The sequence below is a fragment of the Schistocerca gregaria genome, chromosome 2 (genome assembly GCF_023897955.1).
Source record: "Schistocerca gregaria isolate iqSchGreg1 chromosome 2, iqSchGreg1.2, whole genome shotgun sequence".
Lineage (NCBI taxonomy): Eukaryota > Metazoa > Arthropoda > Insecta > Orthoptera > Acrididae > Schistocerca > Schistocerca gregaria.
The window spans coordinates 90028963-90048218 of NC_064921.1; the positions used below are offsets into that span (position 1 = coordinate 90028963).

Genomic DNA, 19256 nt, shown 5'->3' on the forward strand with positions numbered 1-19256 from the left:
AATACGGTAGGTATTGAACGACTTTTGCATGTTCTCTGACGGTTCTATTTACGTAAATTACTTTACAGTCACTCTGTTGGTCGGATCTATCAACTCACTGTCTGTCGCTGTTAGAAAGCTCGCTTGGTTTCTTTGTGTATCGAACAATAAATTTCTTTCTATATGATTATAAAGCCTACAAAAAAATTATAGAATAACCTTTTTACTGATACATCCCCTCCAAGAAAGAAAATGTAAATGAACACAAAACTAACACTGCTGTGGCCTTGTAACATGGGGGTAGAGTTTTAAATTTGTAATCCGAAGGTCGTGAGTTCGATTCCTACTCAAACTATGTTTTTTTAAACGTTATTTCTTAGACTTTTAATGGTTATTGAGTGACAATTCATGCTACACTATGTGTGTTAACATGTATACCGAACCCAAAGTATACGTACTTCCGATTGGCGACTCGCACTTGGCTCTCTAGTCTTGGCTATTCACATTCCTGTAAATTATAATTATCGTGTGGATATTCAGTTACCTATTTTGAATTAATTTCTGCTGTTTCAGTAGAGTACCTAAGTATTGATATTTTTCTGATTTTCTGTGGTATAGAGTTCCTAAAAGTGTGTACAGAATGACGTGTTTTGCCAGCATAAGAAAATGTTATAAGATCGACACACACTTAAAATGCATTATGTGGGGACGGAAAGAGACAAGAGTTAACCAATTTCAACGATGAATATCCGCAAGGAAACATCTGAAATGGCATCATGTACTCTGAGATACATTAAATGAAACTTCTTAATCAGTTGTCAATGTTTATACAGCATCATAAAATTCAGCTGTTGAAATTCGGCATTCATACAGCATCATAAAATTCAGCTGTTGAAATTCGGCATTCATACACACTGCTTCACGGTACTTCCATTTGCTTACAAATTTATTAGGGCTATATAAACATAGACGAATGCCATTTGTTGTACTTACATACCGAGTATTAAGGTAGAAGATCTGCTTTGGTCTCATGCGTCAAACATGCCTTCTTTTATTCGTGAAGTGGCTAACTTTCTGCTTGCGTCGATACCTACTTGCACATCTCGCGCGCAGTATGGTAAAACTTGGCTGCCACGGGCCGATTGGCCACTCTCTCCCTATATAGGCTCTCTAGCCTCAGGTAACATCGAACGCCAACTGTCCCGTTCTTGTCGAGAGCCTCCAGTGAACTCCTCTAACAAGGATAAGGCAGCCAAAACTCAGTACGCGCCACAAGCGAAGATGAGAGCGCGAAGGCGAGGGACTTGCAAGTACGCTGGCGCGCCAGCAACGCCACGGCTCACTGTGCATTCACTGAAACCTGTAGTGTAAAATGTTCTCACCACTCCACAGACTATTGCCGGACCACATGTCATCAACTTCGGACCTTGCCAGAAAGCGAAGAGCAAATTCAAAAGGTTGCTGCGAATCATGAGATTTCAGCTGCTGCACGATCTAGATCTTGTACAGCCACCAGTGTAAAACAAACGGTAAAACTTTTCGTACTGTTGACCACGGGACGGAATATTCTCGCGCTCGGGCACTAGCGCTACTCATGGCACGTGCTACATGGCAGTTACGGCAACAGCAACTTCGTCGATAGCTTCCAGTGGGAAAGGACGCCTTCCTCTCCTAGGTGCCACAGCAAGCTCACCCATGTTTTCGAATTTCATCATCATCTTCTTTAAATCACTTCATCACACCGGTCGTCTCCTCAGACATATCAGTCGGTGATACTTTCTCAGTGCTGCTCTTTACATAAAATTGTTCCACTAACAGCGCACAGTGTCTCTTTTCGATGGCCATGCTGTTCACACGCGTTTCGGCTTATCGAATGACAGTGTCGACGTCGTACGGCCGTATAAACAGTGTAGAGGTCTACATTTGCATCTGGTAGCCAAAACTTAAACTAATTTTTTCCAGTGCAAATCGGTTCTGCATTAACACGTTATACAGGTGTCCCACTCAAACCTCCCTGGTTTCAAGGACCCAGGAGAGAAAAACCACAGTAGATACAACAATGAAAAATGCACCACATTGTAGATCATGTCATAGAAGTTATATTCCCATGTCAGAAGTGCCAAGTATCGTCGACGGAGTGCAGCATGGTCGCATGAAGTGAAAATGGCCAATACACAGCAGCGCGCGCAAGCAGTAGAGTGGTTTGCAGAAACAAAATCACCGATTACTGTGCAAATAAAGTATCATCGTGTGTAGGAATGTGATCCACCTAATGTGAAAGCAATTAAGGAATGGTATAGGAAGTTTCTGGAAACAGGAAGTGTTCTGATACATTCTGGCGGTGCACGCTACGGAGTTTCAGATGAGACAGTGGAGGACATCAGCAAACGTTTTTCAGAAGCCCACGTAAGTCAATTCGTCAATCATCTTGGCAACTTGATGTATCTCGATCAGCATCTCATCATGTAGTTCACCAGCGTCTTCGTATGTGTGCTTATAAAGTGCAAATTCTGCAACATCTGACGCCGAACGACAAACCTCGCTGACAACTTGCTACGGATATGCTGCAGTGTATTGATATGGATGCCAGCTTCCTGGAAAGATGTTTATTCTCAGATGAGGCAACCTTACATCTATCAGGAAGGGTTAATAGGCATAATGTTCGGGTTTGGGGTTCGCAAAATCCGCACGTTATCATTGAACATGTTCGTGATAACCCTAAACTAAACATCTGGTGCGGGCTAATGTATGACAGGATTACTGGACCGTTCTTCTTTGTGGAACAAACAGTGAATGGGTCTGGACATGTTGGAGCAATTTGTGTACCCTCAGATACAAGACTTGCAACCCAACATCATTTTTCAACAAGGTGGAGCTCCGCCGCATTGGTCAACGGCTGTTCGCAAGCTCCTGGATAGGACATTTCCCAACCGTGGGATCGGACTCGGAGGACCCACTGCCTGGCCACCACGTTCAACCGACACTACACCGCTTGGTTTCCTCATGTGGGGATTCGTGAAGGACCGCGTGTATGCGACCAAAGTAGACGATATTCCTGCGTTGCGACATCGTATCACTAATGCGATTGCAATAATAACAGAGGAAATGTTACAAAGTACTTGGCAACAAATTGAACATAGACTCGATATTCTTCGTGCTACAAATGGTTCGCATGTAGAGGTGTATTGATGATAAAAAAATAAATTCTTTGAGATGCTCTACAATGTGCTGCATTTTTCATTGTCGTATCGACTGTGTTTTCTTTTTTTTTTCATGGGTCTTTGAAATCAGGGAGGTTTGAGTGGGACATCCTGCATTATCTATCAAATTTCGCTGTCATACGATAATTACAGCCCACACCGAACTTCTATGAGTACCTAACGAAAGCCTCGCGCTCGCCGTGCTGTCTGCTGTGTAGGTGCTTGCGGAGCCTTTGCGTAGTGTGGCTGGCAGCACGCCAGCAGCGCATCCTTCCGCCACAGCACTCTGCCCGGCACAAATTTACTTTAATCGGAGCATAGCGTGTGTAATCAAAACGGAAAATGATTCTCTTTTCAACATGTAATTCGCTGGTATTGTACGCGCCCGTGAATCATATCTGGATCAGAATAACGAAGTGATCGACAGCTAATTGTTTACGGGATAGCTGCCATCACAACAAATAATTGGACAATGAGCTTCATCTCGCCTTCTGTTGTCTTCGCCATTACCATACCGCGCCTTGCAGTGCCAGTGTTGCCGCAGTTAGTTGTAGGCAAAGCTAGGTCCCATAAAGGATCATTTACATTCTTTGCTTTGCTTCTCTATGCGCTACGTTTACTTTGTGTGACAGAATGTCTGGCACTAGTTGCAAAAATGCGTAAAAAAGTGGGAAAGATAACTTCATCCCGCTCAGCGGAGCAAATACAGGGTGTCCATAAAATCGTAACTTGCAAACTACTAGAGATAAAGCATCGTGGGTTGTTGTAAAGCGTTTAGCAGCTATTCCCTTTGTCCTGGAGTGCATCAGAATGGCGACAGACCAAGAGAAGAATCAAAGTGTCATCCGGCATGCAGAATCCAACTCTGCGACACTGGTACTGCAGAATTACCGACGCCAGAGTGGGAGGACACGACAGGCAAAACAATAGCACAATCAGGGGGTTCAAAAGCTTTAAAGAGACAATGATCTGATGGAATTACATTTTCCTGGAGACAGTCGACTACAGGCATTTGATAGAGTCGACCACAAGATTCTACTAAATAAATTAGAAGCATTAGGAATAAGAGGCGTAGCTGATGACTGGTTTCGATCATACGTAACAGATACGGTATAAAGACTAGAGATAAAACATACTTCAAATAGAACTAAACATTTAGTAAAACACCAATACATTAATATAGGGGTTCCACAAGGTAGCATATTAGGACCAATATTGTTCCTGATATACATCAATGACTTTGCCAATAGTGTTACTCATGGTGAAAAAATCCTCTTTGCTGATGACAGCAATACTATAGTCGCTGAGAAAAAAAGAGAACTCCTTGCCGAGAAAGCAAATGAAACCCTCAAGGAAGTTTATGATTGGTCAATAAGCAATAAAGTAACATTGAACATCAAGAAAACTAATTCCACGATTTCAGTTTGAAGAGGAAATATGACAATGTTAAATTAAATATAGGTGGCACCTCTATAGACTGTCTAACAAATGCAAAAATCTAGGAATGAATATTGTTTCTCAGTTGAAGTGGTGTGAACACACAAAGGTACTTGCAAACAGAATGTCATCAGCATGTTATGCCCTTAGAATCCTATCATCAGTGTGTAACATACACTGTCTTTTAGTTGCATATTATTCGTACGTACACTCAGTTCTTATCTAAGGCATTCTTCTTTTGGGAACAAACCCGCAAAATATGAACACAATTTTCAAACTCCAGAAAAGAGCCATAAGAATAATAAACAAAAATACTAGTTGAGCTCATTGTAAAGATCCGTTCAAAACACAAAAACTCAAAACAGCCTTTTCTGCCAAGGAATGAAACTGTACAATAAATTACCAAAAGAGAGTAAAGAAATTGCAAAATGCTCTTATTTAAAAAGGCAGCTAAAGGTACCTGATATGCAATACATTTTATACATTGAAGGATTACTTAGATAAAACAGAGTAGGGGTTTAATAAAAATGTTATACAAGTAAATAATAATAATGATGATGATTATAAAACAGTCAACGTTTCACGTAACACCTTGACTTTATGTTTTTTCCCTTCTTTTTTCTTTTCTAGAAATACTTATCCCCAAGCTATCCATAGCACAATACTAACACCTCTTCCTCTTTCTGAGCTCAACATCTCACTCGCTATGGAGGGATGCTCACTCAGTTTTTCAGGATAGCAATTAGGAAATTGTGAAACAGAAAATGGCCCAGGGATCACCAGTGTGTGTGTGTGTGTGTGTGTGTGTGTGTGTGTGTGTGTGTGTGTGTGTGTGTTTGTGTGTGTAGTGAGTGAAGTGTTATGAAACAATGTGTGTGCAGTGACTGATACTGAGATATGAGTGAACGGAGTGGCATTACATTATTTTAATAAGTTCTTTGTAAAAAAAAGTATGTATACCAGGAGTAAATCTAATGATCATGTCTGACTAGAAGTCTGTAAATATATATGTATATGAATTAGCTTACCTTAAATTGATCTAAACTTGTAAATAATTTGATATGTCCTATATCCTTGTAAAAAGAAATCTGCAGATAAATAAAGCTACTACTACTACTATATGAGTCTAAACTTTACCTTCGACAAGGACAGAATGTGAAACAATGCGTTAAAATTTGTGCCATGGCTGGAGCTAGAAGCCAGATCTACTGCTTGCTAGGCAGATGTGCCAACCACTACACCATCGTAGCTGCACGGACCACTCTACTCCATTGTCCTGTCTAACACAAACTTCAACTCACACGATTAGCCCATTTTCCCCTTATTAAAGAAGTGAATGTCCGCCTGGGACTCAAGTACGTGTTGACAGTGCAAGTTACATTTCAATGCAGCCTCCAGAAGTCAATCCTTCATGCATCACGCAAACTATTGGAAGAAAGACCAACTGTCCTTCCAAGCACTGCAGCCCAGCGATCTCCTTTGCAGTAGTCATTCGCGCGTTTCATGCTGTCCTGCATAGGCGCTGACAATGAATATCTGAAAACGTGCCTGGTTTCAGATGAAACACTTTCCACATTTTAGGACATCTGAATCGCCACAGTGTTAGGATTTGGGGCTCCTTAAACGCACACAACACACGTGAACACATCCGTGATTGCCCGAAATTTAATGTTAAGTGCGGCCTAATGCACTGTGGGGGAAGAAGCCCATTTTTTCCGCAAAGAAAACTATAACGGGAAATGGTTACCTGGACATGCTCGATTAGTTTCAGCTAGCAGAGACCGAAGAGTTGCAGTTGTCCGTCATTTTCCAACAAGGTGGTACACCCCCACGTTGGAGTTTGAAAGTGCGGGATGCGATGAATGACAAATTTCCAGAGCAGTATTGCGACGCCAGGCCTTTTTAAACAGGTTACAACACCAGCATGTGCTGTAGTAATGCAGACTTTCTATCATATGTGGAAAGTACTAAACTTGACCTTAATAGGCTTCTTTTTCTGAGGGGCGCCACAACGAAAATTTGAGTTTACTTTCTGAAAATTCGGAAGTTGAGGGAGACGAAGATTAACGCTTGTGCGTCTTAAAGATTCATAAAACTCCTTGGCTTTTTTTTTTCCAAATTGCACGAACTGCGACTCTCTGGTGGCAACTCTCAATATATTGATCGGTGCTTCACTTTAATATTCAATGACTTCCCAAAATTGACCAACGAAATTCGGTTCTGAAATCAGTCATCCATGAGGACGACAGACTAAAATAAATTCATACATATTTTTAACGTATTCCAGCATATCAATATTCTTGGTTGGAAACACGTCAGATTTCACAATTATCGATGTATATTTTCACATCAAAAGTCATACACTAGTACAGATGGTCTTAGTATCTAATTTAAAGAAAATCTGGTTTCAAACGTGGTATTTTTCCGTTTTCAACATAGCTCTGCGTTATTACAAAACATTTCAACAGTAATTTTCATTCATTAACTTGATTTAAGTCAAAGGCGATAACACGCGCCGACAGGACCTTCTCTCGCCCTATGGTCTTCGCGCGGACATCAACAGCGGCCAGCTCATGGTCGTAGAAGGCGGCGTTGAACATGCTGAGCACTGCAAGTTATGGCGTCTACACTCGACTTGAAACAGAATACAGACAGAACGTTGAGTATTCATTTCAAACAATTTTAGTTACAACAACAAAATTTAACACTAATGCTACTCAACATATGCCATCTTATCGGAATAATATTAACATACCTGCCAATCAAGCAGTAGGTCGTGGTGTAACTCTCTGAACCTTCTTGTCACACCACAGTAGATGGGTCGTGACGGTCCTATCACGTGATTCCCGCGCTCCCCTGACGTCACCCCATTAGGTAAAGGATCGCATGTACAAAACATAAATCAGTGACACTGCTACACTTCGTGCACGAATCAGTCAAGTCAGGAAGGTCGCAGTTCGTAGTAATAGAAGGAAAATCATCGAGTAAAACTGAAGTGATATCAGGTGTTCCCCAGGGAAGCGTCCTGGGACCTCTGCTCTTCCTGATCTATATAAATGACCTGGGTTACAATCTGAGCAATTCTCTTAGGTTGTCCGCAGATGATGCTGTAATTTACCGTCTAGTAAGGTCATCATTTAGAAAAGATTGCTGTATGGTGTAGCAGGCGACAGTTGACGCTAAATAACGAAAAGTTTGAGGTGATCCACATGAGTTCCAAAAGAAATCCGTTGGAATTCGATTACTCGATAAATAGTACAATTCTCAAGGCTGTCAATTCAACTAAGTACCTGGGTGTTAAAATTACGAACAACTTCAGCTGGAAAGATTACATAGATAATATTGTGGGGAAGGCGAGCCAAAGGTTGCGTTTCATTGGCAGGACTTTGTAGTGAAATGCAGGAGGATATGCAGCGAATTGACGCATGGTGCAGGGAATGGCAATTGAATCTCAATGTAGACAAGTGTAATGTGCTGCTAATACATAGAAAGATAGGTCCCTTATCATTTAGCTACAAAATAGGAGGTCAACAACTGGAAGCAGTTAATTCCATAAATTATCTGGGAGTACGCATTAGGAGTGATTTAAAATGGAATGATCATATAAAGTTGATCGTCGCTAAAGCAGATGCCAGACTGAGATTCATTGGAAGAATCCTAAGGAAATGCAATCCGACAACAAAGGCAGTAGGTTACTGTACGGTTGTTCGCCCACTACTTGAATACTGCTCAGCAGTGTGGGATCCGTACCAGATAGGGTTGATAGAAGAGATAGAGAAGATCCAACGGAGAGCAGCGCGCTTCCTTACAGGATCATTTAGTAATCGCGAAAGCGTTACGGAGATGATAGATAAACTCCAGTGGAAGACTCTGCTGGAGAGACGCTCAGTAGCTCAGTACGGGGTTTTGTTAAAGTTTCGAGAACATACCTTCACCGAAGAGTCAAGCAGTATATTGCTCCCTCCTACGTATATCTCGCGAAGAGACCATGAGGATAAAATCAGAGATATTAGAGTCCACACAGAAGCATACCGACAATCCTTCTTTCCACGTACAATACGAGACTGGAATAGAAGGGAGAACCGATAGAGGTACTCAGGGTACCCTCCGCCATACACCGTCAGGTGGCTTGCGGAGTATGAATGTAGATGTAGATGTAGATGCAACAAGTACACTAAAGAGACAGCTTACACTACACTCGTTCGTCCTCTGTTAGAATATTGCTGCGCGGTGTGGGATCCTTACTAGGTGGGATTGACGGAGTAATAGGGGAGAGAGTATAGCTGATATGATATGATACGCGAGTTGGGATGGAAGTCATTAAAGCAAAGACGTTTTTCGTCACGGCGAGATCTATTTAAGAGATTTCAAAAAAATGGTTCAATTGGCTCTGAGCACTATGGGACTCAACTGCTGTGGTCATCAGTCAACTATAACTTAGAACTACTTAAACCTAACTAACCTAAGGACATCACATACATCCATGCCCGAGGCAGGATTCGAACCTGCGACCGTAGCAGTCGCGCGGTTCCGGACTGCGCGCCTAGAACCGCGAGACCACCGCGGCCGGCTACGAGATTTCAGTCACCAACTTTCTCTTCCGATAGCGAAAATATTTTGTTGAGCCCAACCTACATAAGAGAAATAAGAGGTCGAACAGAAGGGTTTAGGTGTTCGTTTTTCCCGCGCGCTGTTCGGGAGTGGAATGGTAGAGAGATAGTATTATTGTGGTTCGATGAACCCTCTGCCAAGCACTTAAATGCGAACTGCAGAGTAGTCACGTAGATGTAGATGTAAACAGAAACGCTGATGCTGGAAGGCTCACCCGTGTATGAGTAGAACTCGAATATAGCCTTTATGTTCTATGAGCGACTACTGGTATAAAAAAAGACTTTAAGGGCGGCTAAACGTTTTACAAGAAACCACGATGTTCTGCCTGTTCTGCCTCTAGTGGGTTCCAAGCTATGATTTTTTTTAAATAGTAGCGCGAATTTATGGACACCGTGTTTATCATGTCAATGGGGAGCGTGTGAATATATCCAGAAGAGAACGGCACAGCTTTTGCTTCTGCAACCGTCGGGTACGCGATATTCAGCGCGAACTGACAACATCGCCCCCTTGCATGTTCGACTGACAATCAGTCGTCTGTTATGATGAAGGTACAGGGGATGGACAAAAATATGTAAACACAACGAGAAATGCATGCTTATCAACATAAAGTTAGATGCTAATCAAGCCTGCGCTGTTGAGTTTGACCACGAACGGAATCTGTACAGTGTCCTCAGTACGTTGCGAGTGTCAGTCCTGGCCAGTTCAATGTTCTGTGTGGTTGTCAGTGGATTATGTCGGAGCTAAATGAATTGGAACATGGCCATGCTGTTGGTGCTCGTACGTTGAGTGTTTCTGTAACCAAAGTAGCCGTAGTGTTTGACGTTTCAGAGGCATCGTATCGAATATTTATCCTTCACCAGGGAAAGCCGCTAAGTAACACCGAGGACGAATGTTATTGTTGAGTGATCGTCACAGACAGTGGGTCATTGAAGAGTATTCTGACGAAAACTAAGACGAAGACATCTGCAAAAGTGACTGCAGAACTGAATGTCACGCGCGCGAACCCTGTTAGCATCAAAGCAGCATGAAGACCGCTCCATAGGCAGGGATTTGCACGGCGACCTGGAATTTCAAAACTACACATCAGTGATGCAAATGTTCGTAACAGGAAAACATAGAGCCGAAGCCATAAAATCTCTACCATGGAGCAATGAAGAAAGTCAGTTGGCACTATGAGTCTTGTTTCGCACTGTTTCCAACTTCTGGCAGACCTTACCACCCAAGAGTGAAACGTGGCGTGGGTTTGGTGTTGACAGATGTGAAAACCGCTGAACTATCTGTTTAATAAGACATGGCTGCAAAATACTAACACGAATTCTTTATAGACGAATGGAAAAACTGGTAGGAGCCGACATCGGGGAAGATATTGGATTCCGTACAAATGTTGGCCCCATGAGGCAATACTGACCCTACGACTTATCTTAGAAAACGGATTAAGGAAAGGCAAACCTACGTTTCTAGCATTTGTAGACTTAGAGAAAGCTTTTGGCAATGTTGACTGGAATACTCTCTTTCAAATTCTGAAGGAGGCAGGGGTAAAATACAGGGATCGAAAGGCTATTTACAATTTGTACAGAAACCAGATGGCAGTTATAAGAGTCGAGGGCATTGAAAGGGAATCAGTGGTTGGGAAGGGAGTGAGACAGGGTTGTAGCCTATTTCCGATGTTACTCAATCGGTATATTGAGCAAATAGTAAAGGAAACAAAAGAAAAATTCGGATTAGGAATTAAAATCCATGGAGAAGAAATAAAAACTTAGAGGTTCGCCGTTGACATTGTAATTCTGGCAGAGGCAGAATAGGACCTGGAAGAGCAGCTGAACGGAATGGACATTGTCTCGAAAGGAGGATATAAGATGAACATCAACAAAAGAAAAACGAGGATAATGGAATGTAGTCGAATTAAATCGGGTGATACCGAAGGAATTAGATTAGGAAATGAGACGCTTAAAGTAGTAAAGGATTTTGCTATTTGCGGAGCAAAATAACTGATGATGCTCGAACTAGTTATAAAATGTAGACTGGCAATGGCAAGGAAAGCGTTTCTGAAGAAGAGAAATTTGTTAACATCGAGTATAGATTTAAGTGTCAGGAAGTCGTCTCTGAAAATATTTCTATGGAGTGTAGCCATGTTTGTAAGTGAAACGTGGACGATAAATAGTTTAGACAAGAAGAGAATAGAAGCTTTCGAAACGTGATGCTACAGAAGATTGCTGAAGATTAGATGAGTAGATCACATAACTAATGAGGAGGTATGGAATAGAATTGGGGAGAAGAGAAATTTGTGGGACAACATGACTAGAAGAAGGGATCGTTTGGTAGGACATGTTCTGGGGCATCAAGGGATCACGAATTTAGTATTGGAGGGCAACGTGGAGGATAAAAATCGTAGAGGGAGGCGAAGAGATGAAGATACTAAACAGATTCAGAAGGATGTAGGTTGCAGTAGGTACTGGGAGATGAAGAAGCTTGCACAGTATGGAGTAGCATGGAGAGCTGCATCAAACCAGTCTCTGGACTGAAGACCACAACAACAACAACATCTTGGTATTCCAAATGCTCCTTGGTTACTATTCAAGGTCGAATTACTTCCAAGGTTTATGTGGCCGTTTGGCTGATGAAGTCCATCCCATGCTAAAAAAAATTTTCCACCTTTCCCCCTCCTTAGCTATGCAGACCGTGCGTGTGACTGTCATGCAACGGGCCCGAGTTCGTTTCTGATAAGGGTCGGCCACTTCTCCACTCGGGGACTGGGTGTCGTGTTGTCCTCATCATCTTTTCATCATCATCGACACGCATATCGCCCAGTGTGGCGTCAACTCAAAAGACTTTCAACTTTTCGGCCGAAAGTCCCCGGGTAGGGACTCTCAGTTATCTATGCCGGACGGTGATTTCATTTTCATTTTTGTTCCCCAATGGTGATGCTATGTTCTAATGGTTTGCATCGTCCAGAACTGGTTCTGTCAGCACGAAGATGAACTGTCACATTTCCCCTGCCTACAATTGTCATCAGATCTCAATATTGTTGAGCCTTTGTGGTCTACCGTGGAGGGAAGTCTGCATGATCCAACTCCATCATCGTTACCTGAGCTTCCAACTGTAGTATAAGATTCACTAGAAAACCATACAGGGCTGTGTGTACCCACTCCAACGCGACTGGGAATTTTTTATGATGCCAAAGGTTTCCCTCCACCGTGTCAGGCATGGTAATGTGTTGTGTTTTTGATGTTTGCATATTTTTGTCCGTGCCCTGCACATCGCGCAGACCGCTGCCCGCATTGCGGCTGCCGGCCAGCAGCCTACAGGTCATTGAGCAGGTGACGCACCTGTTGCAGGCGCTGTGAACCAGTACCGCTACTACGGCGGCGCCAACGAGCGGCGACCCGACGGGGCGGAGGGCGCCTTCGCACCACCGAGCAAGCGCAGGTAAGCCTCGGAGGTAACACTGTCCAACTGCAAGTAGGGAAGCGTAGCCACGGCGGACTCTCACTACACTGCTGGCCGATATACACTGTCCAGTAACATTTATACGGCCACCTGTAAAAAGCCTGAATAACCAACCTCTTGCAGCTCGAGGCGTGCAGGAAGCGAGTCAGTGTGCTTACCGACAGGGATTCGGTAGGTTTCTCTGTGGAATATCCACAGCACTATCGAGGTGCTCCCGCACATTCTCTATTGGATCTGGCGGCCAGTGGAGTATGGTAAACTCATTCTGGGGCTCTTCGAACCACAAACGGACACTGTGACCTGTGTGACACTTTGCATTGTCCTGCTGGTAGATGCCATCGTGTCGCGAAAACGCGAACTGCACGTAGATGTGGACACGGTCGCCAAGTTTAGATCAATGTGTTGAGCCACTGTGCTCACCAGCACTACGAAATCAACCCCAGAATGCCACGAAAACACTTCCCAAACCATAAAGGACCCTCCCGGATGCAGAGCGTTTACCCTCAGAAGATTCACGCCGTACACGTTAACGGCCATCTGTTCGATGGAGCTTAAAACGTGATTCATCACGAAAGGTCACTTGTCGGCTCTCAGTGGACGTCCAGTTCCGGTGCTGGAGTGAAAATTAAAGCCTTCGTCGTCGATCAACAGCAGACGGTACTGCTGCACGAACTAGGCACTCCTTGAGGTGGCCCATACGCAGCGGCGTTCGCTGAACGATCGTTGAGGAGACTGTTCGTAGCCCCTTGGCCCATCTGGACAGTCAGTTGTTCAACAGTTACACATTCACTCGCCCATAAACATCTCGACAGCCATCGTTCACTCCTCTCATCTATGGTCTAAATGGTTCAAACGGCTCTGAGCACTATGGGCCTTAACATCTGAGGTCATCAGTCCCCTAGAACTTAGAACTACTTAAACCTAACCTAAGGGCAGCCGAGGCAGGATTCGAATCTGCGACCTTAGCGGTCGCGCGGTTCCAGACTGAAGCTGCTAGAACCGCTCAGCCACAGCAGCCGGCGCCATCTATGGTCCGTGGTGCACCACAGTAGCTTCAGTGCTAGTTTTGGATACCGCCATTTTCCCATGCACATAGTACTTTAACCAATGAATAGTTTAATCAGGGCGACGCGCAAAGTATTTAAAAACTGTTGTGTACGAAGTTCCGCATAGTCAGCGCGTACACAACTTTTCCACTAGAGCGCGCCCCGCTAAGCACAACTGCGCAGGCGCAGCGCTCGTCCGTTTCCGCACTACGAGATAGCGGTGTCTTAGAGACGGACCAAATTCTGCTTCCGCCAATCCGCGTATTAATATGTAACGCAGCCAATGAGATTGCTGCTAACGTAGAACCTTTTCTCCTCGCGGATCACACTCGTGCAGTGATACCTGAACGCGCGAGGTATTATAACGAGTGTACAGACCTCCGATTACTCACTCTGCATCAGTCTGCAATAGTCTGCATTTGTCTGTACCATGTACCAGTCTATAGTCAAGTTTCAGTCTGTGCCTAATAAGATTATCATATTCCTGTACATAGCCATGAAGAGAAATGTATAGGCACTTTGTCAAGTATCAGAGATATGTGAGAATAAGATTAAGACCAAAGGAACTTCAGATTGTCAATTGTAAACAGCATCCAGAATCAAGTTACGTAATGTCTATCCTTTTTATTATTTTAATAAATGTGTGTGAAAATTAATCGAGTTCTGTTTAAAATTGGTCACCGTCAATCTGCTACTCTAAGCGTGCAAGTGGCATTTCTATCGACTGACCTAACGGCAGAAGATAAACACGCCACGATAAGACCACGAGACATATTGCTGACACTCGCCTACATCGTTACAGCGAAAAAGCAAATAATCTGATGGTATTTGTACCGGGGGTCTTACAGTACGCACACCACAAAAATTTAGCCATTTCGGAAATGCTTGCACAATGGTCTCCAAAGCCAATGATCATGCCCCTTCGGACGACAAATAAATCGCTCCATTTCCGCATTACGACAGCGAATGCACTGTTTTCCGCGTCCCACAAGTTTAATGTACCCACTACTGCTCGTGCTGCCCCCTGCCCCCTGTGAGTGGTTATTGCACGTTGACATCGAACGTAGACAGCGGCCACATTAATGTGCCTGGACCATGTGGTTGCAGCACCACAAGGCATCACACAACGCACGTCTACCTGGCATGAAATGTGCTACACCCTTGTGTATACAAATGGTCAGCATTTCAGCAAAACTGCTCAAAGTCGACGTGAGGGATGCCATTTACCTTGTCTGTATAAGGAAAGATTACCCAACGGGTTCATGATTCAGACACAGGATTTGCATGCTGGTTCGTTGATAGATGATCGTGTTATATCATGTGTAACAATTGATCGTGGCAGTATTATGGCGCTGACGTTTATCGCTCTGCAATATGCTGTTCACCTTACTCGCGACACCACGAGTCTCTTGCGAATATAGAATCGATCGGTTCAGAAGGGCAGTGCTCAATGCCATGCACGACCGCAACTGCCCCATGTGACTAGCGCTCGATAGGATAGGCGTATTGTTAGCTCAGCCATGCAGGAACATGCCCCAAAATATTACTACCACCTACTTAATAGCTATTTGTCAGTCTTTGAAACGAGATACATCACTGATTCTGCATATCAGTGATCCGATAGTTTGTTGGTAGGTTTTTAGAGGTATTTGGCACTAGATGTCTACGCGCAGGTCATGTAATTCGCATAAATAACGGGACGCTCATTTGCGTACACGATGACAGCGCCCGATGGTTTCCATAGCATTATCATCAGGCGAATATGGTCGCCGAGACCTCAACGTGAGTTCACTACAGTCTTCCTCAAACCACTAAAGAATGGTTTTGGCTGCAATACACGGACGATTATACTCCTCAAAGATGACATCGCGGTCGACGAATACATCAAGCGTTGAGGGATGCAGGTGGTTCGCAGCCATCAGCGCGCTTTCAACTACTACCACACGTCGCCTGCTAGCGCAGGAGTATGGCTCCCACTGCATATTACTGCTCCCTCCGGTCTGCGTCTGTGACGCGCTGCAAGTTTAGAGCCGCCGTTCACCTCGATGACGGCATTTGTGGAGACGACCATCGACCTTGTGTACCGAAAATGTGATTCATTCGAAGAGCGGACACGTTTCCATTGATCGACCTCCGAATCTCGACGGTCCCGTGCTCACTGCAGTAGTAACTGACTATGTCGTTGCGTCAACATGTGAACACGTAGGGTTGGTCTGCTACGGAGCTCCGTGTTCGACAGTGAACAATGAACGGTATGCTCCAAAACACTTGTACGTGCACCAGTATTGTGATCTTTCAGCAGAGATTCGGCAGATCATCATCTGTGCAACTTTGCAGAGCAGACAAGCCTCCGAACCCCACGTTCAGTGAAGACCCCCTGGACGTCCAACCATTTAGCGGCTAGTCGTAGTTTCATTGTCTTTCTACCTCTTTCTGTAGATGCTAAAGAAGCAACAAGTGAACATACGACCAGCTTCGCCCTTTTCGAAATACTCGCTCACAAGCTCTGCGTAACAATTATGTGCCCTTTGTCAAAGTCAACTCATCTCAATACACACTCCTGGAAATTGAAATAAGAACACCGTGAATTCATTGTCCCAGGAAGGGGAAACTTTATTGACACATTCCTGGGGTCAGATACATCACATGATCACACTGACAGAACCACAGGCACATAGACACAGGCAACACAGCATGCACAATGTCGGCACTAGAACAGTGTATATCCACCTTTCGCAGCAATGCAGGATGCTATTCTCCCATGGAGACGATCGTAGAGATGCTGGATGTAGTCCTGTGGAACGGCTTGCCATGCCATTTCCACCTGGCGCCTCAGTTGGACCAGCGTTCGTGCTGGACGTGCAGACCGCGTGAGACGACGCTTCATCCAGTCCCAAACATGCTCAATGGGGGACAGATCCGGAGATCTTGCTGGCCAGGGTAGTTGACTTACACCATCTAGAGCACGTTGGGTGGCACGGGATACATGCGGACGTGCATTGTCCTGTTGGAACAGCAAGTTCCCTTGCCGGTCTAGGAATGGTAGAACGATGGGTTCGATGAAGGTTTGGATGTACCGTGCACTATTCAGTGTCCCCTCGACGATCACCAGAGGTGTACGGCCAGTGTAGGAGATCGCTCCCCACACCATGATGCCGGGTGTTGGCCGTGTGTGCCTCGGTCGTATGCAGTCCTGATTGTGGCGCTCACCTGCACGGCACCAAACACGCATACGACCATCATTGGCACCAAGGCAGAAGCGACTCTCATCGCTGAAGACGACACGTCTCCATTCGTCCCTCCATTCACGCCTGTCGCGACACCACTGGAGGCGGGCTGCACGATGTTGGGGCGAGAGCGGAAGACGGCCTAACGGTGTGCGGGACCGTAGCCCAGCTTCATGGAGACGGTTGCGAATGGTCCTCGCCGATACCCCAGGAGCAACAGTGTCCCTAATTTGCAGGGAAGTGGCGGTGCGGTCCCCTACGGCACTGCGTAGGATCCTAAGGGTTTGGCGTGCATCCGCGCGTCGCTGCGGTCCGGACCCAGGTCGACGGGCACGTGCACCTTCCGCCGACAACTGGCGACAACATCGATGTACTGTGGAGACCTCACGCCCCACGTGTTGAGCAATTCGGCGGTACGTCCACCCGGTCTCCCGCATGCCCACTATACGCCCTCGCTCAAAGTCCGTCAACTGCACATACGGTTCATGTCCACGCTGTCGCGGCATGCTACCAGTGTTAAAGACTGCGATGGAGCTCCGTATGCCACGGCAAACTGGCTGACACTGACGGCGGCGGTGCACAAATGCTGCGCAGCTAGCGCCATTCGACGGCCAACACCTCGGTTCCTGGTGTGTCCGCTGTGCCGTGCGTGTGATCATTGCTTGTACAGCCCTCTCGCAGTGTCCGGAGCAAGTATGGTGGGTCTGACACACCGGTGTCAATGTGTTCTTTTTTCCATTTCCAGGAGTGTATTTCCCCATCTGCAGCCCTCATCTTCGTTGGGGTCACCCCCGTCCGTGCCTGCTCTGCTTATATACTTTTTTTACCACGTCACGTGCCCGCAACGTCAGCAGGCTACACCCACCGGCGCGGTAGGCGGCCGTCATAATGTTTCGGCCTATCAGTGTATGGAACTTCAGTCGCAACCTGCTTAGCTCTGCTGTGCGTCATAACACTTGTATTGGTTACTGCTCGTGAACTGTAACCTGGCATCTGGGTTGCGGGGAAAGGGGAGGGCGGAAAGGTTATGCTCCGGGGGAGGCTACATGCTATGGAGAGAGGGAAACAAACTCTGCTTCCATGTACTGAAGTATACAGCGCAGGCAATAGGAACTTGCGTTTTGAGCTTCCACGAGCTCCTGATAATCGGCTTACTTTTCCCAACTTAAGTAGAAGGTAACTTTGCAATGCGCCAGCTACTGCATCTTCACTGATTTTCGAAAAAAAGACAATTATAGCAGCGCAACATAACTCGAAAAGAGAGATTACAGCTCAGCAACAAAGCAGACGAAAATGCAGTTAAAGAAGACTATTGCTACGCTGCAAAGTCGCCAATGAAGATCTGCAAGTCACTACGGCACGAAGTCTACCAGCTACTGCCGACTGCCGTCGACCAGAACTGTGTAGTCCCTCCCCCAAGTTATAGTTCCCAGACAGTACTGGCTACGGTCACTTTATTTATATTACCTGAACCAGGACGCCGTAATACACAAACGCTTTGTGCAGTCAGCCGTGCAGCCGGTAGACTTCATTCTGGATTTCCAAAAATATTAGCACCGTAGCTTGGGAAGACTGGCCGAGGTGCGATTCCCAACCGCGCCGTGAACAACATTCCATACATTTCGTTTCGAAAGAAACCTGGAGTCAAAGTCGGCATTATTTGTGCCGAATTACGTAGAAAACACCCGGCCCCTGCTAAACCCTTCCACTCCTTGGAGTCACGTTTTAACGAGACCTCCCGGAATGTTAAAGGTAACAGGTATTTCTGTCCTGTTGATGCGTCTTTGTTCCTTCTTTCCTCTCCCTTCATAAATGTAATCCTGGAACCAAATTTCAAGCCTCGTTAATTCTCCATAAATTTAGCCATAGTACTGCGTTTATCAAGAAGTAACTAAATTTGGTTTTAAAACGACTTGATTGCTTTAATTCGCGGAAATAAGATCACGATTTGCTTAACCTCGCCCCGTCCGTGTCTGCTCTGCTTACATACTTTCGTTAACGCGATCGCATCAAATCTGAATTAAAAGTCAGGAGCTCTCGAAGCTAATCACCATATTCTTCGCCACGAGATGAATTAGATAACAATGCTGACATAAAAGACTTTGCTGTCGTATCAGACTCCTCTACCGGAAACTCACAAATTGACAAAGGCACAAACTACTTGTAAAACATTCATAACTGCTCAGCACATTAGATTTTCTGCAACACTGCTGGAGTAATGAAATAGCGCCTAGAAGTGTGCACATAAACAAAAACAGGTTACCCCCGAATCACATTAAAGAGGTGAGCATAGGGAAGCTTGAATCAGC

At 45.1% G+C, this 19256-nt stretch overlaps 1 protein-coding gene across 1 annotated transcript in view; it reads left to right on the plus strand.

Moving 5' to 3' along the window:
* The window catches only part of LOC126336393 (uncharacterized), a 262692-nt gene that overhangs the window by 138757 nt on the left and 104679 nt on the right, over positions 1 to 19256 (plus strand). The window contains exon 4 of the mRNA XM_050000069.1: positions 12563 to 12653. Within this exon, the coding sequence (XP_049856026.1) occupies positions 12563 to 12653 (91 nt within the window). The remainder of the gene's footprint in view (positions 1 to 12562; positions 12654 to 19256) is intronic.